The sequence below is a fragment of the Saimiri boliviensis genome, chromosome 2 (assembly GCF_048565385.1).
Source record: "Saimiri boliviensis isolate mSaiBol1 chromosome 2, mSaiBol1.pri, whole genome shotgun sequence".
In the NCBI taxonomy this organism is placed as follows: domain Eukaryota; kingdom Metazoa; phylum Chordata; class Mammalia; order Primates; family Cebidae; genus Saimiri; species Saimiri boliviensis.
This window is the reverse complement of record NC_133450.1, coordinates 172,258,783-172,281,978: the sequence shown is the minus strand read 5'-3', so window position 1 is coordinate 172,281,978 and position 23,196 is coordinate 172,258,783. Positions and strand designations below refer to the sequence as shown.

The 23,196-nt window shown below is 45.1% G+C and overlaps 1 protein-coding gene across 2 annotated transcripts; it reads left to right on the top strand.

The window, feature by feature from the left end:
• Positions 1-337: 337 nt before the first annotated feature.
• On the top strand, positions 338-19,945 carry PLIN2 (perilipin 2). 2 transcript variants are annotated; one of them, XM_039474860.2, is made up of 9 exons: positions 338-450; positions 1,894-1,945; positions 2,033-2,228; positions 3,962-4,044; positions 5,516-5,801; positions 7,429-7,610; positions 9,112-9,246; positions 10,883-11,173; positions 18,961-19,945. In XM_039474860.2, the coding sequence occupies exons 2-9, from the start codon at positions 1,916-1,918 to the stop codon at positions 19,096-19,098; spliced, it is 1,341 nt and encodes a 446-aa protein (XP_039330794.1). In that variant the 5' UTR covers positions 338-450; positions 1,894-1,915; the 3' UTR covers positions 19,099-19,945. The 2 variants fall into 2 exon arrangements, with proteins under 2 accessions (XP_039330794.1, XP_003928183.1); XM_003928134.4 differs by lacking the exon at positions 18,961-19,945 and having other exon boundaries at positions 339-450; positions 10,883-11,764.
• The last annotated feature ends 3,251 nt before the right edge of the window (positions 19,946-23,196 follow it).

Genomic DNA, 23,196 nt, shown 5'->3' with positions numbered 1-23,196 from the left:
GTTCTATTCTGAGGACTAACGTCATTCAACAAGTTAGTGTGAATTTGTTTTCGTTCCCCATTTGCCCCGGGTCTCTCAGGGCCCCGACCCGAGGCAAGGCTACCCTAACTCCCAGCCTCCCCAGGCAGGACCCCCTGGCCCGCTCCCGACAGGCTCCTCTCCCCGCGGCAGGGCCCCTCTCCCAGGCAGCGCACCCCGTTACTGGGACCCGGCCCTCACCCCTCTAGGAGGGCCAGCGTTGGGGGAGGGCGCCGGGACGTGCCCGAGGGCGACACTGCGGGTTGGGACCCGGCGCGCTGCCGCGGGTCACGTGCTGCGGAGGCGCGGGGAGGGGCGGCGAGGCGGGGTTTATAGCCCGGGCGCCCGAGGGCCCCATGTTCTGCTCGAGTCGTGGCTGCCGGAGTCGCCTTCGGTACGCGCCTGCTCTTCGCCCTTCGCTGCAGTCCGACGGTGAGTGAGCGCCCACTCGGTTTCCCAGCGACACGGTCTGGGGCCCCCAGCGGCGCCCAGATGGGGTGAGGGGCTCCCCGGGGCCGCTGCTATGCTCCCCGCGGGGCTCTAAGGTGCGCGGGACGGCTGGGGTGGTGGTCAGGGACCCCGCCCGCCTCGCGGCTTCCAGGTCCTGCCGGGTGGGTGCAGACTCCCGGACCCGCGCTTTCGACCCTCGCCTTTGTGCGTTGAGCCTTCTTTCCTGCCAACAGATTGAGGGCGATTGCTATCAAATGACCCTTGGCCTTCCTAGATGGTTGTGGGGGAAACAATTAACATTTGTCGAAGGTACAGTATCGAAAGGGAAACGATTTAGAAAGCCGAATTTTTTTTTTTCTTTTTGAGACGGAATCTCTGTCGCTCAGACTGGAGTGCAGTGGCACGATCACTGCAACCTCCACCTCCCAGGTGGAAGCGATTCTCCTCACTCAGCCTTCGGAGTAGCTGGGTTTACAGGCGCGCGACACCAGGCCCGGCTAATTTTTGTTTATTTGTAGCAGAGACTGGGTTTCACCATGTTGGTCGGGATGGTCTTGAACTCCTGCCCTCAAGCAGCCCACCCGCCTCAGCCTCCCCAAGTGCTGGGATACAGCCGTGAGCCACCGTGCCCGGCCTGAAAACCATATTTTATGGGTACATATTTTGTGGGTACAGAATGGGAGTGGGCTGCCGATACTGGCGTCTCTTCCGCCTTCAGGGTAGTGGTGGCTTATTTCTTGCAGAAGCGGAATCTTGGCGAGCGTAGGGTGAGCTGGCCAGCCCGAGCACAGAGGACAGTGAGCGGGTTCTTTCCCTCCCAGCTCCGCTGCCGGTGGCTTTGTGTAGGGATGGGCTTTGGGGATACTAAGGTGACGTTTAAAGGCGTCCTGAAATGCTTCTTCCTCAGAGCACCTCCTTGCTCTCGTGCGTAGTTTCTCCTAAACTAGCTTCCGTCTCTTCACAAGGAAGTTTTAATATGTCCCCGCAAAGGGTTCCCACTTGATAGTCCTGTGATCCCCAGAAGAATCCAGGCAGACCAAGATGTCTTCTATTTGAAATCTCTCTTTAGTCTTAACCTGGATTTTACTTTGGCTAGCATTTTTGTGAACAGATCCTGCCCCTCAAAAGGCATCTCTATATCTTGGTGGAGAAACAAGAGAAGTATATCAACAACTTTGTTTTTCCCTCCTGAGTATTGCAGGTTTACACATAAGCTCTGAAACCTTGCCTCAGAAGAGGGAGTGGGGTTGTGTGGGTGTGGGTCTCTCAGGAGGGGGACTCCGAGAGCTGGAGAGTGAAGTGCAGAAGACTACACAAAACTCATCTTGATTGTTTTCTCTACATGAAATCAGCATTTGCTTGCCTTTGGGAACAAATTTGGGAGAGTCTTATCCCAGTGTTCTGAAATAAGTCTCTTTTCTGCAGATTTCTCTCTCCAGAAAGAAAAATGGCATCTGTTGCAGTTGATCCACAACCGGTATGAATTTTGAGTAACCTTTGCCTACTTTCTCTCCTCTTGTGTTTTGAGAGATTAACAAGCCCACCCTCCCTACTTTGATTGCAGAGTGTGGTGACTCGGGTGGTCAACCTGCCCTTGGTGAGCTCCACATATGACCTCATGTCCTCAGCCTATGTCAACACAAAGGACCAGTATCCCTACTTGAAGTCTGTGTGTGAGATGGCAGAGAAGGGCGTGAAGACCATCACCTCGGTAGCCCTGACCAGTGCTCTGCCCATCATCCAGAAGCTAGAGCCGCAAAGTGAGTTCTGATTTTTCAAGATGCAGTCCAGGGACCGGTCAGTGGTAAGCCCCTGAGCTCACAGCAGTAACATCAGGGACTCCTCAGCCCTTCCTGGGGCATAGACTGCCTTTACCTAGAAACTTTCAGGTGACCCTCATTATCATAGAAGGCCTGTTTCTTTTTTTTTTTTTTTTTTTTGAGACAGAGTCTCACTCTGTTGCCCAGGCTGGAGTACAGTGGTGTGATCTCAGCTCACTGCAATCTCCGCCTTTCAGGTTCAAAAGATTCTCCTGCCTCAGCCTTCTGAGTAGCTGGGACTACAGGTGCCTGCCACCACGCCTGGCTACTTTTGGATTTTTAGTAGAGATGGGGTTTCACGATATTGGCCAGGCTGGTCTTGAACTCCTGACCTTGTGATCCGCCCACCTCAGCCTCCCAAAGTGCTGTGATTACAGGTATGAGCCACCGCGCCTGGCCATTGAAGGCCTGTTTCATAGCATTGGCAGTTTATGACACTTCAAGTAAAACTGTGAGAAATCTCATACTCTCATACTTAGTAGTCTCTCCCTCATTTCCTTCCAACCACCCTGAGGCAGCTACTAATCTACTTTGTCTTTATAGATTTGCCTATGCTGGATATTTCTTATAAATGAAATCATAAAATATGTTAGTTTTTTGTGATTGGCTTTTTTCATCCAGCATAATGTTTTGAAAGATAGATTAACTTTCAAAACATTATGCTGGATGAAAGGGATAAAAAGGGATGAAGCAGTAACTTCTTCCACACTTTATTGTGTAATAGTAATTTACTGTCTAGACAGACAATATTTTATTTATTCATTGCTCAATTAATGGATGTTTGGGTTCATTCTACTTTTGGAGATTATGCATAATGCTTCTGTGAACATTTTGTATACAAGTTTTTATGTGGACATACGTTTTCAGGTTTTTTTTGGAATATACCTAGGAGTGGAATTGCTGGGTTATATGATAACTGTTTAAGCTTTTGAGCCGCCAGACTGTTTTCCAAATCAGCTGTACCGTTTTACATTGCCACCCAACACTATATGGAGGAGGCTCCAATTTCTCCACATCATGAACTGCTTTTGAATAAAGATTTAAATCATTCCTCCCTCAAATAGTTAAGCCAGGGACTTTCAGGATGATCAAGAGCCTTTAGAGACCAGCCATTCCAACTCTGCTACATCCTAAATGAATTTGGTGCTAGTACTTGGCTTGGTATTCTTAGCGGAAAGCTCACACTAAAATCTCCCTTGTTAGGGAGATCCAGGGTGGTCCTAGCATACTCTTTCCCCATGAGAATCCCAAATACACTGTCATGTGCTGAAGTAAGTGTAGGTAGGGATTAAACTGGCACAGGAATGCTTATTCTGAGAGCGTTTCCAGGGAAAGCCTTATTCTCTGAATGAGAGTTCAGGGAAAGCCTGGCTATTGGCATTAATGTTAGGGGCCAGTTGATGAGGAAGAAGCTTCAGAGCCAGCTTCCTGTTTGGCCTTTCACGGCCTCTGCCTGCTCCTCCCTCACACCCCCGTGTTTCCTTATCTGCAGAAGAAAGTTGCCAGCAACTTGCCAGGCCTCTTGCTGTCAGAGCTAGAGAAATCAGGCAATGCATTCTGTGGTAAAAGATCAACGTTCTTGCCATTTTTATAAGGCTAAAATTATAAGATATGGTAATGTGTTCATTCTATACGTACACACTACATTAACACTTTCCCATTTGTGATTTTAGTTGCGATTGCCAATACCTATGCCTGTAAGGGGCTAGACAGGATGGAGGAGAGACTGCCTATTCTGAATCAGCCATCAACTCAGGTGAGCTTGGAACAAAAGTGCTGAGGCTTGACACCTCACATGTTTTCATCTTCTGTCTGTTAGCACAAGCTGTACATACCACAAGTAGGCAAATACTTGTTTTTCCAACCTGGATCTGGATGTGTGTTTGAAAGAGGAATGGCCACTTCCTTACTTCCTGAACCGTTGTCAAGTTGTTTCCATGAAACGGAGAACAAGCCTCCTTTGGATTAGAAAACTTTTAGTGGGATCTCTATCAATTTGTGTCTTTGCTCCTGCAGACCAAATTGTTGTCTCAAATAACTGATTCCCTTGCGGTGTTAAATAAATGCAGAGGTGATATATAGAAGCTTTTCTCACCTGTCTTGTACGGTGCTGCTAGGAACTACCATCCATATGGGATAGCTAGCCAATGTTGATGACAATGATAGGCTCATCTGTCCTGCTGATCCTTTGGTTCAGATAATGCCCTAAAATTTTGTTTCAAATTAAGAATACAGAATGGCATGAAAGGATGCAAGTTAGGGGAAAATATAGCTCCACTGTTTTTGCATAATCTAAATACAGTCATTTGTCACTTAATGGTGGGAATATGTGTTGAGAAATGCATCATTCGGTGAGTTTGCCATTGTGTGAACATCACAGAGTATAGTCTCACAAACCTAGACGGTAGAGCCCAGTAGTCCCGAAGGTTTTTGGCACCAGGGACTGACAGTCCCAGCTACTCCAGAGGCTGAGGCAAGAGAATCCCTCAAACCGGGAGGTGGAAGTTGTGGTGAGCCAAGATTGTGCCATTGCACTCCAGCCTGGGAAACAAGAGTGAAACTCTGTCTCTAAATAAATAAATAATAAATAGATAAAAATGAAAAATTTCATTGAGTTATTGAAAGCCAATAGTTTTCAATAGTTTTAAGAAGACCTTCTCCCAAGGTATTAACAAATAATTTAGAGGAGGTTTTCTTGTCAGTGTTCCCTGTGGCTATGCGCCATCCTTCCTCCGGGTTCACCCCATCATTGTATCCTCTAAACACAGACAATTGCAAATTGATAACACCCAGAGGGCCAGGTATAGTTTGATCTTCAGTTTCCTCTCTAGATTTATGTGACTTTGGAATAAGCTATATAACTTACCACCACCTTTTCTCTCTTTTTTTTTTTTTTTTTTGAGACAAGGTCTTGCTCTGTCACCCAGGCTGAGTGCAATGGCACAATCATGGCTCACTGCAGCCTTGACAAACTGATAAATTTCATATCTGTTTACCTCATTTACTCCTCCCAACAATTCCCAAGGATTGGCAGTTAGGGCAAATACATTTGATAGGGAAAATCAGGCTCATCAACTCTTAGTGACTTGCCCAAGACCTAAAGCTAGAGAGTGAGAGGACTAGACGCCTTCTCTAACTCTTCAGCTGTGCTGCCTTAGTTAAGACCTTATGTATGTCCTCATGCTCATGTTTCTCACCAGCCAAGGGATCTGCTTTTCTACTTCTAGGTTGTTGCCAATGCCAAAGATGCTGTGACTGGGGCAAAAGATGCCATGACGACAACTGTGACTGGGGCCAAGGATTCCGTGGCCAGCACGATCACAGGGGTGATGGACAAGACCAAAGGGGCAGTGACTGGCAGTGTGGAGAAGACCAAGTCTGTGGTCAGTGGCAGCATTAACACAGTCTTGGGGAGTCGGATGATGCAGCTTGTGAGCAGTGGCGTAGAAAATGCACTCACCAAATCAGAGCTGTTGGTAGAGCAGTACCTCCCTCTCACTGAAGAAGAACTAGGTAACTGGAATTTTCCCTTGAAATACTGTTTTATAAATCTTTGTTAAACAGCTCCACTGAGATATACTCTTGTTGTTAGCCTAAATTTACAGTTGTGCAACCATCACCACAATCCAGTTTTAGAATACTTCTGCTACCACAAAAGACCCTCATGCTTGTTTGCAGTCCTTTTTATTTTATTTTTTATTATATAGAGATGGGGTCTCACTATGTTGCCCAGGCTGATCTCGAACTCCTGGGCTCAAGTGATCCACCTGCCTCAACCTCCGAAAGTGCTGGGATTACAGGTGCCAGCCACCACACCTGGCAGTCAATCCTTATTTCCTCTAATCCTTATTTCCAAGACAACCACTAATCTTTTTGCCTCTAGATTTTTCCTTCCTAAAGCAAGCATAAATTTCACACTGAATTGTACATAGTAAGTTTTGAAAGTTCAGTAAAAATGGGCCTTGGAAAACATTTTTTGTAAATGGATTATCTTTAATGGATTATTTTATAAAATTCTTATTACCGCCGGGCGCGGTGGCTCAAGCCTGTAATCCCAGCACTTTGGGAGGCCGAGGCGGGTGGATCACAAGGTCAAGAGATCGAGACCATCCTGGTCAACATGGTGAAACCCCGTCTCTACTAAAAATGCAAAAAAAAATTAGCTGGGCATGGTGGCGCGTGCCTGTAATCCCAGCTACTCAGGAGGTTGAGGCAGGAGAATTGCCTGAACCCAGGAGGCGGAGGTTGCGGTGAGCCGAGATCGTGTCATTGCACTCCAGCCTGGGTAACAAGAGCGAAACTCCGTCTCAAAAAAAAAAAAAATTCTTATTACAAAGAATCATCATTAGATCATGTGTGCCAGGTACCATGTGGCTCAAGTTCACTCTAGGCTGGGCGCAGTGGTGCATGCCTATAATCCCAGCACTTTGGGAGACTGAGAGGGGCAGATCGCTTGAGTTCAGGAGTTTGAGATTAGCTAGGGCAACATGGCGAAACCCTGAAATGCAAAAATTAGCTGGACATGGTGGCTTGTGCCTGTAGTTGGAGCTACTTGGGAGGCTGAGGTGAGAGGATCAGTTGAGCCTGGGAGGTTGAGGCTGCAGGGAGCCAAGATTGCACCACTGCACTCCAGCCCAGGCGACAGAGTGAGACTTCATCTCAAAAAAGTAGTTTTACTCTAGTGGAAGAAGCATGTAGATGCATGCAAGTGTGTATCAGATAGAGTAATATGTTCAAGATAGTCAAGTCCAGCAGCAGACATAAGCAGTCTTGGAAAAATGACTGCATGATTGCTAAGTGATTGGGTAAAAGTAAGAAAGTCAAGATCCAGGTTAGAGTCCAGACCTCCTTATCATTTATCCCTGTGATCCCTTAAGTTTTTTTTTTTTTGGCTCGCTGCAACTTCCGCCTCCCGGGTTCAAGCCATTCTCCTGCCTCAGCCTCCTAAATAGCTGCGATTACAGATGCGCACCACCATGCCCAGCTAATTTTTGTATTTTTAGTAGAGACGGGGTTTCACCATATTGGCCAGGGTGGTCTTATGATCCGCCCATCTCGGCCTCCCAGAGTGCTGGGATTATAGGCGTGAGCCATCGCACCCGTCCTCAAGTTTTTTTTTGTCTCTTCTTTCTAATTTCAGAAAAAGAAGCAAAAAAAGTTGAAGGATTTGATATGGTTCACAAACCAAGTTATTATGTTAGACTGGGATCCCTGTCTACCAAGCTTCGCTCCCGTGCCTACCAGCAGGCTCTCAGCACGGTTAAAGAAGCTAAGCAAAAAAGCCAAGAGACAATTTCTCAGCTCCATTCTACTGTTCAGCTGGTGAGTAAAACTTTATTTTAAGGTATCTGAAGTGAGTTCATTTATCTCTAGGCCCAAGAGTTAATGTAATCAGAATCCAAGAATTTCACTGTTACTTGATGAACAACCCAATAGAGAACTGGGTGAAAAATATGAAGACAACTCACAGAAAAAGAAGTATAAATAGCTGAAATATCTGAAGCAATGCTAATCTTGCTCTGAGGGGTCAAATACCAACACCTCTCTCTTCTCCTGCCATGCTGGAAATGTGGCTGTTGGCAATGGTGTAGAGAAAGAACCACATTTATGTAGCTCTTGCTCTAAGGGACTGATTCAAGAGACAATTTTAGGAAAGTTACAAGCATACCTATACTTTGAGCATTTTACTTTTTATCCTACAGATGTGTATATTTGTTTAAAGCTGCAAGAGACTATAACAATGCACAACCACTCAAGTGACTAATTAAATTGATACATCACAGTAGACTACTGTGTAGCCATTAAAGGTTGCCAAGTTGGCCAGGCATGAACCCAGCACTTCGGGAGGCTGAGGCTGGTATATCACGAGGTCAGGAGCTTGAGACCAGACTGGTGAAACCCCATCTCTATTAAAAATACAAAAAAAAAAAAAAATTATCTGGGCGTGGTGGTTCATGTAACCCCAGTTACAAAGGCTAAGGCAGGAGAATTGCTTGAACCCAGGAGGCAGAGGTTGTAGTGAGCCAAGATCGCACTATTGTATTCCAGCCTGGGTGACAGAGCAAGACTTTGTCTCAAAAAAAAAAAAAAAAAAAAGGTTGCCAAGTTACAGAACAGTATGTACCATTCTGTACTGCCATAATAAAACCATTTCTTCCTGGAAGGGGAAATAGGTGGTTGGCAACAGGGAAGAGGAAGGTTGAATTGCTTTCTGTTATTTTAATCTAACTTACCCTTTACTCATATACACATTACATTTTAATTGCTGGCTGGGCACCGTGGCCTATGCCTGTAATCCCAACACTTCGGGAGGCCAAGGCAGGTGGATCATCTGAGGTCAGGAGTTCGAGACCAGCCTGGCCAACATGGTGAAACCTGTTTCTATTAAAAATGTGAAAATTAGCTGGGCATGGTGACATATTCCTATAATCCCAGCTACTAGGGAGGTTGAGGCAGGAAAATCACTTGAACCTGGGAGACGGAGGTTGCAGTGAGCCATGATCATGCCACTGCACTTCAGCCTGGGTGACAGCGAGACTCTCTCAAAAAAAAAAAAAATTTTTTTTAGTTGCTTTACGTGTGCTGAAGTGGAGGTAAATTTGGAGTCAGTGATTTAATAGTTAAATAGAGGCAGTAAAGAGCTACTACTGCTTGGTTAACTTACACATATTGATAATAAATAACAATGATAGCAGGGATAGATCTCATTCAGCTCCAGGAAATTCTTAGTTTTTATGTTGCCTGATTTACATCATGTATCTGCAAACAGACTAACATGAATGTCTGACCTGTGTGTTTCTTTGTCTTGTTTCAATGTGTCTAGATTGAATTTGCCAGGAAGAATGTGCATAATGCCAATCAGAAAATTCAGGATGCTCAGGATAAACTCTACCTCTCATGGGTGGAGTGGAAAAGGAGCATTGGGTATGATGATACTGATGAGTCCCACTGTGCTGAGGTAAGATGACTGGGACAGTCATTCGCTAGTTTCCAAAGTTCTTACCAAACTTTTCGTTTCAATTTTTCCATACTCTGTCTTAGAATACTCTATCAAAAGGTTGAACAATACTTTGTACATAGGTGGCTAGTTATGTGGCAGAAAAGCAAAACTACGCAGGGAGTAATTTTATTTAACAATCTGTGAATATACATATGCCCCAAGTGAGATACAACCAAACATAGGCCTTGCCCTTATAATGGGTACAGACTAACAGGGGATACAGCCAGCCATGCTGTCCTATTGTGCCTTTTTTTTTTTAACTGTTCCTTGCAGAAGAGGGCTACCCCATAGGCAGTATGCTCAGAGTAGCCAAGTTCTGTTGTTTTTTAACAGCATAAAAATAGGCACTATTGGCCGGGTGTGGTGGCTCACACCTGAAATCTCAGAACTTTGGGAGGCCAAGGCCGGTGAATCACCTAAGGTCAGGAGTTAAAGACTAGCCTGGCCAACATGGAGAAATCTCATCTCTACTAAAAATACAAAATTAGCCAGGCATAGTGGTGTGCTTCTGTAGTCCCAGCTACTTGGGAGGCTGAGGCAGGAGAATCACTTGAACTCTGGAGGTGGAGGTTGCAGTGAGCTGAGATCATGCCACTGCACTCCTGCCTGGGTGACAAAGTGAAACTCCATCTCAAAAATACAGGCACTGTGAAAATTTATGGGATGACTATCTGAGGCAGGCTTGGAGTCAGGGTGGGTGAGTCACTTGGCTTTCTGGAAGAGATGAATGGTAAGCTGAGAACTAATTGGTGAATAAACTAGGCAAAGGAGCAATAAGGGTATTAATGTTTCAGGCAGAAGACATAGCATCTTAGCTGAGCACAATAGCTCACACTTGTAATCCCAGCACTTTGGGAGGCCAGGGCAGGCAGATCACTTGAGCCCAGGAGTTCAGGATCAGTCTGGTCAATGGTGAAACCCCATCTTTACAAAAAATACAAAAATTAGCAGGGCTTGGTGGTGTGCACCTGTAGTCCTAGTTGGCTCGGGAGGCTGAGGTGGGAGGATCACCTAAGCCCGTGAGGTTGGGGCTGCAGTGGGCCATGATTATGCCACTGCCATCCAGCCTGGGTGACAGACTAAGACCCTATCTCAAAAAAGAAGGTCTTATAGACCTAGAAAGTGGTTCTTTGTGTCTCAAAAGCTCTGAAGTCAGTATTAAACTGTTCGTTCATATCTTGCCATTTTACATATATATTAAACTACAAACAGGGAATATGAATATATATATATATATATAAAATAGTGTAATATATATATATTACACTACTAATAAGAAATATTTTTCCATTCTTTTGGGTGTCACCTACTAATATGTTTCTTCAGTTTAAGATGATGAACTTTGGAGACTTAGGCACTAGTTTGAATTCCCACCCAGCTGTTTTCCGGTTGTTAACTGAAGCCATCCACTTAAACTCTAAGCTTGTATTCTTATCTATGAAATGTGAATAATACCGCTGCACTCAGCACTGTAATGAGGATTTTTAAAAGCCAAAAAATCCACATATGTGGTAGACACATAACCAGCTTACTTTCATTGAACCTTATACATAGCACTGTTGGATCCACTGCTAATTTTAAGTTTTATTTTTAGCACATCGAGTCACGTACTCTTGCTATTGCCCGAAACCTGACTCAGCAGCTCCAGACCACGTGCCACACCCTCCTGTCCAACATCCAAGGCTTACCACAGAACATCCAAGATCAGGCCAAGCACATAGGGGTGATGGCCAGCGACATCTACTCAGTGTTCCGCAATGCTGCCTCCTTTAAGGAAGTGTCTGACAGCCTCCTCACTTCTAGCAAGGGGCAGCTGCAGAAAATGAAGGAATCTTTAGATGATGTGATGGATTATTTTGTTAACAACACGCCCCTCAACTGGCTGGTAGGTCCCTTTTATTCTCAAATGACTGAGTCTCAGAATGCTCAGGACCAAGGTGCAGAGATGGACAAGAGCAGCCAGGAGGCCCAGCAATCTGAGCACAAAACTCATTAAACCTGCCCGTCACCAGTGCATGATGTGGCCAGCCAGCTGACACCTTTTGTTGAAATTAACCTGCTAGACAACCTGCTAAATTGGGAAGCAAGTAGCTAGTAAAAAGGCCCTCAATTATATTACTTCCAGTTGAATTAAGAGCTTTAATGTTTCTGGCATTAGCAGATGATTTCTGTTTACCTGGTAAGAAAAGAATAACAGGCTTGCCAAAGCCTAGCCAGAACTCATAAAAAATTCTAGTGCATTTTATGTTCTCATTCTGTGGCCAGTGTGTTGCCTCTGTTACTGTTTGTATTGAATAAAAACATCTTCATGTGGGCTGGGGTAGAAACTGGTGTCTGTTCTGGTATGATCTGAGCAGGCCTCTTTACTGGTTTATCTCATGATGATTGCTTGTACAACTTGATTTTAGTTTTTTATTTCTCAAATAGGAAAACTGCCCTTGAATTCAATAAAAGTCACTGCAGGATAGACCAGTTACATGCTGTTTGTTCCATGTGCTTTGTGCGTTGCTTAACCTGCATGACAGAGTTATTAAACATACGTGAATTTCAATTGGCCTACGGTGGAATTTGGCAGAGTGAGAACATTGGAAGGCTAATGTTAAAAATGGGATGCTAGGCCGGGCGCGGTGGCTCAAGCCTGTAATCCCGGCACTTTGGGAGGCCGAGGCGGGTGGATCACAAGGTCGAGAGATCGAGACCATCCTGGTCAACATGGTGAAACCCCGTCTCTACTAAAAATACAAAAAATTAGCTGGGCATGGTGGCACGTGCCTGTAATCCCAGCTACTCAGGAGGCTGAGGCAGGAGAATTGCCTGAACCCAGGAGGCGGAGGTTGCGGTGAGCCGAGATCGCGCCATTGTACTCCAGCCTGGGTAACAAGAGCGAAACTCCGTCTCAAAAAAAAAAAAAAAAATGGGATGCTTGATAACAGATTTAACACAAATGAAAAAGTAATGTGCATATTCAAATTTTGCTAGGTGACAGTTGCTCTCTGTTTGCCAAGTTACTGGGCCCATGTGAGTGGGTTTTTAAACCAGTAAAAGGACCTAGTCGTGTCTGACTACCTCACTGAGAAAGAATCAGAACTGAAAGGAAGCGAGTGATTGTTTTCATCAGTGTCATGTAAAGGCATTGGGCATTTCTTGCCAGGGAACCAGTTTATAAAGTGCGAGCCCTAAAAGGGAGATTCTTCAGTGTCCAGCCTGAGCTGGACTTAACTTATTGCATTTTCATTTTGAGAGAAAGTCACTAACCTCAATTTTTTTTTGGGGGAGATGCTTCTAGAAAACCATGTGAGACTAACTGCAAGTGAAAAGACTAATCCCCCTGTAATTTGTCTCTTTCTATCCTGGTTCACCCCTTTCCATGAAACAAAGAAGCAGCACATAACTTTACATGCTCCTTTGGTGTGAATGAATCTATTCAAGATTTTTGTTGGCCAGGCACATTGGCTTATGCCTGTAATCCCAGCACTTTGGGAGGCTGAGGTGGACGGATCACCTGAGGTCCGGAGTTTGAGACCAGCCTGGCAACATGGTGAAACCCGGTCTCTACTAAAAACACAAAAATTAGGCTGGGTGTGGTGGCTCATACCTGTAATCCCAGCACTTTGGGAAGCTGAGGCGGGTGGATCATGAAGTCGGGAGTTTGAGACCAGCCTGGCCAACATGGTGAAACCCCATCTCTACTAAAAATACAAAAATTAACTGGGCATGGTGGCTGGCACCTGTAATCTTAGCTACTCAGGAGGCTGAGGCAGGAGAATCGTTTGAACCCAGGAGGTGGAGGTGGCAGTGAGCCAAGATGTGCCATTGCACTCCAGCCTGGGCGACACAGTAAGACTCTGTCTCCAAAAAAAAAAAAAATAAAATAAAAAAATCCACGAAAATTAGCTGGGTGTGGTTTTATAACTTTTATAAAATTTTATAACTTGACAAAAAAAATTTTTTTTTTTTTTTTTTTTTTGAGGCAGAGTTTCGCTCTTATTACCCAGGCTGGAGTGCAATGGCGCGATCTCGGTTCACCGCAACCTCCGCCTCCTGGGTTCAGGCAATTCTCCTGCCTCAGCCTCCTGAGTAGCTCGGATTACAGGCATGTGCCACCATGCCCAGCTACTTTTTTTTTTTTGTATTTTTAGTAGAGACGGGGTTTCACCATATTGACAGGACGGTCTCGATCTCTTGACCTTGTGATCCACCCGCCTCGGCCTCCCAAAGTGCTGGGATTACAGGCTTGAGCCACCGCGCCCGGCCAAAAAAAAAATTTTTTTTTGTCAAGGTATAAAATTTTTCTCCTCAGTGCAACTCCAGAAATTAGTAAACAGGTGAGCTGAGTTGGAGGGTAGGAACTCCCTGGGATACTTGAAGGTGCTCTTTAATTTGTTTTGCAGATAAGGAGCTTCTGGTTTTGGGAAGGATGGACTTTTGTGATTTATGGGTTTCCAGGACAGAGTCTATTCACTCACTTGCCTCCCTGTTCCCAGTGACTGGCATTTTCTAAAGCCTCTGCCTCTTAAATTTTCTTTCTTTTTTCTTTTCTTTTTTTTCTCTTTTTTTTTTTTTTTTTTTGAGGTAGAGTCTCCCTCTGTTTCTCAGGCTGGAGTGCAATGGTACAGTCTCAGCTCACTGTGACCTCTGCCTCCCAGCTCAAGCCATTCTCTTGCCTCAGCCTTTCAAGTAGCTGCAATTACAGGTGTGCGCCACCATGCCCTGCTAGTATTTGTATTTTTAGTAGAGACGAGGAATCACCATGTTGGCCAGGCTGGTCTCAAACTCCTGACCTCAGGTGATCTGCCTGCCTCAGCCTCCCAAAGTGCTGGGATTACAGCTGTCAGCTATTGCACCTGACTAAATTTTTTTTTTCTTAGTCCAAATCACCCTGCCCCTTTGTGCCTCAAAACTGCCAGGACTGGTATTTCGCAGTTTATTCCAGTTGACTGGAAAATTCATAAGCTATAGTTACACACATGCTTTCTTATTTTGAACATTTACCTTTGTGTTTCCCCATTATAAGAGTATATAGGGCCAGGCGTAGTGGCTCACGCCTGTAATCCAAGCACTTTGGAGGCCAAGGCGGGCGGATCACCTGAAGTTGGGAGTTCAAGACCAGCCTGACCAACATGGTGAAACCCCGTCTTAAAAAAAAAAAAAAAAAAAAGAGTATATAGTGTGTTACTTAAGATAGTACAGATTTTTAAAAAAAGAAGAGTTGTAGTGCTTACTGAATAGCTTATGAAAAGGAGGCAGGTCTCAAAGCTCTTCCTGAGCAGGGACAGAATAAAATGTAGACCATTCTTAGCTTCTAGAAGAACACCAGCAGCCCTTGCTTTTTGCCATGAGCTGTGCACATTGGTCATGGTTTTGCTGTCTTTGTGTTTCAAGTTTGTGCCTACATGCATTTCGTTCATTTGTCAACATGTCTCAGGATTTGTGGTGGTTTTTTGTGATTTTTTTTTTTTTTTGAGATGGGCTGGAGTGGAGTGGTACGATTGGCTCACTGCAACCTTTGCCTTCCAGGCTCAAGCAATTCTTCCACCTCAGTGTCCTGAGTATCTGGGACCACAGGCATGCACAACCACACCTGGCTAATTTTTCTGTTTTCGTAAAGTTGGTGTTTCACCACATTGTCCAAGCTGGTCTTGAACTCCTGAGCTCAAGTGATCCATCCACCTCAGCCTGCCAAAGTGCTGGGATTCCAGGCCTGAGCCACTGAATCCAGCCTGTTTTCTCATATCTTGCAGCTTCATTGTTGCATAAACTGGCAGAAAATTTTCATTTTATAGACTTTTTTCCTACAGAAAACAGTTGTTTTGAGGGAAAATACTAAGGCTAACACAGTATCTAACCATGGTAGGTTCGTACACATGGGACTGCATGAAGCCTGGCATGGTGTGCCTGAGGAGGTGTTCAAGAATGTTTTTCCGGCCGGGCGCGGTGGCTCAAGCCTGTAATCCCAGCACTTTGGGAGGCCGAGGCGGGTGGATCACGAGGTCGAGAGATCGAGACCATCCTGGTCAACATGGTGAAACCCCGTCTCTGCTAAAAATACAAAAAATTAGCTGGGCATGGTGGCACGTGCCTGTAATCCCAGCTACTCAGGAGGCTGAGGCAGGAGAATTGCTTGAACCCAGGAGGCGGAGGTTGCGGTGAGCCAAGATCGTGCCATTGCACTCCAGCCTGGGGAACAAGAGTGAAACTCCGTCTCAAAAAAAAAAAGAATGTTTTTCCCTTTGCCTGTAATAATAATATAGTCTTTGTAGTTTGTCCTATGCAGAAATGCAAAGAAACATGACACACTGGCCATTAACCTGTGAGCCTTAGTTTTCTCATCTATTAAGTTAACGTTGCCACAACAGATGGATGTGAGTGTTTCGGATGGGGATGTGTTTTTCTAATTTGCACTAGAGGCATGAGGACATCATCTGTAGGACCGTGACATATAGTATCTTTAATTTGGCAGTTCAGGTGTGAGTATATAATATCAGCTAATGGTTATGAAAATGTATCCACTTTGATAAGGCAGTTATAGGTATTAAAGAGCTAACGAAACTGGGCCTGGTGGTACATGCCTATCGTCTCAGTTACTCAGGTGGCTGGGACAGGAAGATTGCTTGAGCCCAGGAGTATAAGGCTGCGGGGGGAAAAAAAAACAGCAATTAATAAAGTGACAAGGGAAAAACTAAAATTTGATTTACATGAGATACGTAAGATACAGGGCTCAGGGCTCGAGGTCAGCTCCTGTAATTCAAGCTACTTAGACATGAGAATTGCTTGAACCTGGGAGGCGAAGGTTGCAGTGAGCCAAGATCGCACCACTGCACTTCAGCCTGGGTGACAGAGCAAGACTCAGTGTCAAAGAAAAAAAAAAGGAAATTGTTAAGATTGTCAGTAAGATGACTAAGTGAAATGATAGGAAGACAGTTGAAAGAAAAATGTTTGCGGTGGGAGGTAGACAGAATTGCCTGGGATTCTTCTTTTGCTTAAACTGGGCCTGCAGATTATAGATATAATGTGAGATATAACGAAAGGCTTTAAATCTCAAAAGGGAGCCTAGTCTTGATACAGAATATACGTTCTAGGTTTTTCGCTTGGTACAGGTTTTATGAAAGTGCCATTTGAGAGTGCCATATAAAAGATAGTAGAGCTGGCCAGCCATGGTAACTCATGCCTGTAATCTCAGCACTTTGGGAGGCCAAGGTGGGCAGATCACCTGAGGTCAGGAGTTCAAAACCAGCCTGGCCAACATGATGAAATCCCACCTCTACTAAAAACACAAAAATTATCTGAGTGTGGTGGCCCATGCCTGTAATCTCAGATACTTGGGTGGCTGGGGAAGGAGAATCACTTGAATCTGGGAGGTGGAGGTTGTAGTGAGCCAAATTCATACCACTGCACTGTAGCCTGGGTGACAGTAAGACTCCATCTCAATAAAATAAAACAAAAATCCAATGTCAGATTTTCCATTTTTAAGTGTATAATTCTGTGGGATTAAGCATATTCACAGTGTTATACAACCATTGCCATTATATTCATCTTAAGCACAAATTCTGTATCCATTAAACAATAACTCCAGGATGGGTGTGGTGGCTCACGCCTGTAATCCCAGCACTTTGGGAAGCCAAGGCAGGTGGATCACTTGAGGTCAGGAGTTCAAGACTAGCTTGGCCAACATGGTGAAACCCATCTCTACTAAGAAATACAAGTAGCTGGGATCACAGGCCTGCACCACCACAGTGGCGCAGGTGGCAGTGCATGCCTCTAGCTGGGCATGGTAGCAGTGCATGCCTGTAATCCCAGTTACTTTAGAGGCTGAGTCAGGACAGTTGCTTGAACCTAGGAGGCAGAGGTTGCACTGAGCAGAGATTACACCACTGCACTCCAACCTGGCGGACAGAGCGAGACTCCATCTCAAAAAACAAACAAACAAACAAACAAAAACAACCTTAATAACTCCCCAAATCCCTTATTCCCTTCTGTCTGTTTTTTTGTGGGATGTTTTTTGTTGTTTGCTATTTTTCCTCTGATTATAGCCTTTAGTAATACATTGCATGTTATTAATGTTCTTGTTTTAATCTGTTGTTTGCTAAGAAACATTACTTAGCTTATGGAAATGGTATATAAAGTAAGATTCTTTGTCCCTAAAGGCTTTCCTGTGCAGAGAAGAGGTAGGGTTTTGTGATGGCTGTTTGAACCATACAAATACCTTTTGTTTCCTCAGTTGCTAGACATTTCCCTAGACCCTTGTTTATGGAAAAGTGGGGGGGTTACAGTTTTTTATTTTATTTTATTTTATTTATTTATTTATTTATTTATTTATTTATTTATTTATTTTTTTTTTTGAGACGGAGTTTCGCTCTTGTTACCCAGGCTGGAGTGCAATGGCACGATCTCGGCTCACCGCAACCTCCGCTTCCTGGGTTCAGGCAATTCTCCTGCCTCAGCCTCCTGAGTAGCTGGGATTATAGGCACGCGCCACCATGCCCAGCTAATTTTTTGTATTTTTAGTAGAGACGGGGTTTCACCATGTTGACCAGGTTGGTCTCGATCTCTCGACCTCGTGATCCACCCGCCTCGGCCTCCCAAAGTGCTGGGATTACAGGCTTGAGCCACCGCGCCCGGCCTATTTTATTTATTTATTTACTTTTGAGACGGAGTTTTGCTCTTGTTACCCAGGCTGGAGTGCAATGGCGCAATCTCGGCTCACCGCAACCTCCGCCTCCTGGTTCAGGCAATTCTCCTGCCTCAGCCTCCTGAGTAGCTGGGATTACAGGCACACGCCACCATGCCCAGCTTATTTTTTGTATTTTTAGTAGAGACGGGGTTTCACCATGTTGACCATGATGGTCTCTTGACCTCGTGATCCACCCGCCTCGGCCTCCCAAAGTGCTGGGATTACAGGCGTGAGCCACCGTGCCCGGCTCGGGATTACTGTTTTTAAGAAGGTAACAGATTAATAGTTGAATAATGAGAAATGCTTTATATCTGGTATTTTTTAAAAAGCCTTCATTGACTAGTTTCCACCACTAGTTAGTTTCCTTTTTAAAAGATCTCCTTAGGCCAGGCATGGTGGCTCACGCCTGTAATCTAAGCACTTTGGAGGCCAAGGTGGGCGGATCACCTGAGGTCGGGAGTTCAAGACCAGCCTGACCAACATGGTGAAACCCTGTCTTTTTTAAAAAATAAAAAATAAAATAAAATAAAATAAAAGATCTCCTTAGTACTTTTATAATCTGAGGGAATTGCGGGAATAAGACCACAAACATCTTTTCAAAAAGCACAGCTGGCCAGGTGCAGTGGCTCACGCCTATAATCCCAGCACTTTGATCGAGTGCCATCCTGGTCAATGTGCTGAAACACCGTCTCTACTAAAAATACAAAAATTAGCTGGCCATGGTGGCGCACGCCTGTAGTCCCAGCTACTCGGGAGGCTGAGGCAGGAGAATTGCCTGAACCTAGGAGACGGAGGTTGCGGTGAGCCGAGATCGCGCCATTGCACTCCAGCCTGGGTAACAAGAGCGAAACTCTGTCTTAAAAACAAAAACAAAAACAAAAAGCACAGCTATGGACAAAGCAAGGTTCATCTACATGCACTAAAGTCTCCGTGAGCTCACATGGACCTGACAACTCACTTCATCAGTGTTTGTTTCAATATCTGAGATTCTTCTTTTACAGGTGTTTGATTTCACCACCATAGACTTGACATCTGAGACTGACGAAATTCCAGATATTATAGCTTTGGAAGAGGAGAACAGATCAAATCATTCACATGCTAATGGCTTTGTCCCCTCATGGCAAAATGGTGATAATTAACAAAACAACAAAATACCCCTAGGCCAAGGGCAGTGGCTCCTGCCTGTAATCCCAGCAGTTTGGGAGGCCCAGGCAGGTGGATCACAAGGTCAGGAGTTTAAGACCAGCCTGTCCAAGATGATAAAACCTGTCTCAACTAAAAATTACAGAAAAAATAGCCAGGTGCGTGGCACACGCCTGTAATCCCAGCTACTCGGGAGGCTGAGACAGGAGAATTGCTTGAACCCCGGAGGCAGCAGTTGCAGTGAGCTCAGATCGCACCACTGCACTCCAGCCTGGGTGACAGAGCAAGATTCTGTCTCAAAAAAAAAAAAAGGCCGGGCTCCGTGGCTCAAGCCTGTAATCCCAGCACTTTGGGAGGCCGAGGCGGGTGGATCACGAGGTCAAGAGATCCAGACCATCCTGGTCAACATGGTGAAACCCCGTCTCTACTAAAAATACAAAAAATTAGCTGGGCATGGTGGCGCTTGCCTGTAATCCCAGCTACTCAGGAGGCTGAGGCAGGAGAATTGCCTGAACCCAGGAGGTGGAGGTTGCAGTGAGCCGAGATCGCGCCATTGCACTCCAGCCTGGGTAACAAGAGGGAAACTCAGTCTCAAAAAAAAAAAAAAAACAAAACCCTTTTGGTTGAATACACAATTCATATTAGAGTGAACTTCCTGTTTTTATTCCTGTGGCTTTGAAGAGTGTTCATCTATTTTTTGGCTACATTGATCTTAATTGCAATAAAACACTGATCTAAACTTTTGTGAGAGATCATAGTTCTGTGTCATATATCCTTTAATATAATTATTTAAAGTTTAATTGCTGAAATACTTATAATAAAAACTGGGCTGCATAATCTTGACTTCATGAGTTTTTTTTTCCACTGGTATAGTGCACATTTGTTGTCTTTTGGTCTCCCATGATTCATTCATGCTTCTTTTGAGGGTCTCAGTGAGGATAGTGGTCAAGGTTTTTGCTTTCCCTTAGCCCAGTGGTGGGCATGTGACCAAAAGCAGGTCAACTGGGAGGAAACATATCATGCCTGGTAAGGGCTCAGCCTCTGGGTTCTAATCTGACTCTGCCAGTTACTGTGTGATTGTGAGCAGCTTACTTAATTTCTCTGCACCTCATTTTTTAAATCTGTAAAACAGGAATAGTGCTAGGTTTGCTATGAAGCTTAGATAATTAACATTTGTGAAAAGCTTAGAGCAGTGCCTGGGACAGAGCAGCATTAAGTATTAGTTGCCTGTAATCTCAGCAGCACTTTGGGAGGCCAAGGCTAGTGGATCGCTTGAGGTCAGGGATTTGACACCAGCCTTCAACATGGTGAAACACTCTATACTAAAAATATAATAAAAAAAAGAAAAGAAAAAAAAATTAGCCAGGCTGTGGTGGTGCAGGCCTGTAATCCCAGCTACTCAGGAGGCTGAGGCAGGAGACTCGCTTGAACCCCAGGGGGTGGAGGTTGCAGTGAACCCAGTTCGCGTCACTGCACTCCAGTCTCGGTAACAGGGTGAGACTCCATCTCAAAATAAATAAATAAATAAATAAATAAAGTATTAGTTAAGGGAGTGAATTGTAGAAGCAATCTGGGGCAGTGGCTCACACTTATAATTCCAGCAGTTTGGGAGGCTAAGGTGGGAGGATCACTTGAGCCCAGGAGTTCCAGACCAGCCTGGGCAATATAGTAAGACCTTCTCTCTACAGCAACAACAACAAAAAAACCTTAAAAAATTAGGCTGGGCATGGTGACTCACATCTGTAATTCTAGTACTTTGGGAGGCCAAGGCAGGTGGATCACTTGAGATCAGGAGTTCCAGACCACCCTGGCCAACATAGTGAAACCCTGCCTCTACTAAAAACACAAACATTAGGCTGGGTGAGGTGGCTTACACCTGTAATCCCAGCACTTTGGGAGGCCAAGGTGGGTGGATCACCTGAGGTCAGGAGTTTGAGATCAGCCTGACTAACATGGAGAAACCCCATCTTTTTTTTTTTTTTTTTTTTTTTTGTTGAGACGGAGTTTGGAGTTTCGCTCTTGTTACCCAGGCTGGAGTGCAATGGCGCGATCTCGGCTCACCGCAACCTCCGCCTCCTGGGTTCAGGCAATTCTCCTGTCTCAGCCTCCTGAGTAGCTGGGATTACAGGCACACACCACCATGCCCAGCTAACTTTTTGTATTTTTAGTAGAGACGGGGTTTCACCATGTTGACCAGGATGGTCTCGATCTCTCGACCTCGTGATCCACCCGCCTCGGCCTCCCAAAGTGCTGGGATTACAGGCTTGAGCCACCGCGCCCGGCGAGAAACCCCATCTTAAAAAAAAAAAAAATGTGGCCAGGCGCAGTGGCTCAAGCCTGTAATCCCAGCACTTTGGGAGGCCGAGGCGGGTGGATCACGAGGTCGAGAGATCGAGACCATCCTGGTCAGCAAGGTGAAACCTCGTCTCTACTAAAAATACAAAAAGTTAGCTGGGCATGGTGGTGTGTGCCTGTAATCCCAGCTACTCAGGAGGCTGAGACAGGAGAATTGCCTGAACCCAGGAGGCGGAGGTTGCGGTGAGCCGAGATCGCGCCATTGCACTCCAGCCTGGGTAACAAGAGCGAAACTCTGCCTCAAAACAAAAATAAAAAAAAAATTAAAAAATGCAAACATTAGCCAGGTCTGGTGGGTGCCTATAATCCCAGCTACTTGGGAGGCTGAGGTGGGAGGATTCCAGGCTAGTCTGGAATTCCCGGCCTTAAATGGTCCTCCTGCCATGGCCTCCTAAAGCGCTGGGATTACGGGTATGAGCCACCGTGCCTAGCTGCCAAATCTTCTTAGAATGAGGCCTAGTGAGTGAGGACTAAACTCTGACCTTTTTTCTTTCTGGCCCAAATTCCTAACTACCAAACTTAAGGAGTCACGTCCTATAAACTATAAAAATCTCATCAGATGGATTTTGTTTAACCCTATATAACCCAGCTTACTTTCCAACCTGACTCTGACATAATATCACATGACAGATAAAGAAGGAAATAAATTTTTTTTTTTCCGAAAATATGTTTCTTTGGTATATTTTGAAATGTGCCTGCAAAGCCATCGGTTATGGGGGGAAATCTACATCTGTAAAGAAGCTGGCTGGGTGCAGTGCCTCACGCTTATAATCCCAGCATTTTGGGAGGCTGAGGCAGAAAGATTACCTGAGGTCCAGAATTCCAGACCATTGTGGTCAACATGGTGAAACCCTGTCTCTACCAAAAATACAAAAATTAGGTGGGCACGGTGGTGCATGCTTGTAATCCCAGCTACTTGGAAGGCCGAGGCACTTACAAGGCTCCTATAAAATTAACACCTATGGTCTAAAAATAGCCACATTCTAAACTGACCACCAATTATAATTACAGAATATTTATGGCCATACAGGATATCTCCCATCAAGCCTGCAGAATGTCCAGATGTTCTAAGGAGCAGCCCACTTTACTTAAAGAGGACATGAAAGAGCAAGCTTCTGTTGAGAGATTCATGGTCTCTGAAAGCACAATAGCCCTACCTTTAGTGAGCACATCTGCATGTTGCAAGTTTAATTACAGCTCCTTATAGTTTCTTGTAAGTAGAGACACTAACAAAGGACAGTGTGTTCCTTCCCCTGCTTTCTGAGGTTGCTCTGCTCTTCAACAGAGTAGTTTCCAATAAACTCACTTCCTTCATTGTGCTCTGTGACTCACCTCAAATTATTTTCTGCACAAGATCCAAGAACTTTCTCTTTGGGTCTCATCAGGACTCTCTTTTTTCGGACAACAATTTTACAGAGTTTGACTCGTTTTTTTTTTTTTTTGAGACAGAGTCTCGCTCTTGTTACCCAGGCTGGAGTGCAATGGCGCGATCTCGGCTCACCGCAACCTCCGCCTCCTGGGTTCAGGCAATTCTCCTGCCTCAGCCTCCTGAGTGGCTGGGATTACAGGCATATGCCACCATGCCTAGCTACTTTTTTGTGTTTTTAGTAGAGACGGGGTTTCACCATGTTGACCAGGATGGTCTCGTTCTCTTGACCTTGTGATCCACCCGCCTCGGCCTCCCAAAGTGCTGGGATTACAGGCTTGAGCCACCACGCCCGGCCCCCAGAGTTTGACTC

Excerpts from the sequence above, each read along its gene's own strand:
- PLIN2 (XM_039474860.2), top strand. The coding sequence starts at position 1,916 with ATGGCATCTGTTGCAGTTGATCCACAACCG. Across the intron at positions 5,802-7,428 it reads TCTCACTGAAGAAGAACTAG|AAAAAGAAGCAAAAAAAGTT; the intron begins GTAACTGGAATT and ends TTCTAATTTCAG. Across the intron at positions 7,611-9,111 it reads TCCATTCTACTGTTCAGCTG|ATTGAATTTGCCAGGAAGAA; the intron begins GTGAGTAAAACT and ends CAATGTGTCTAG.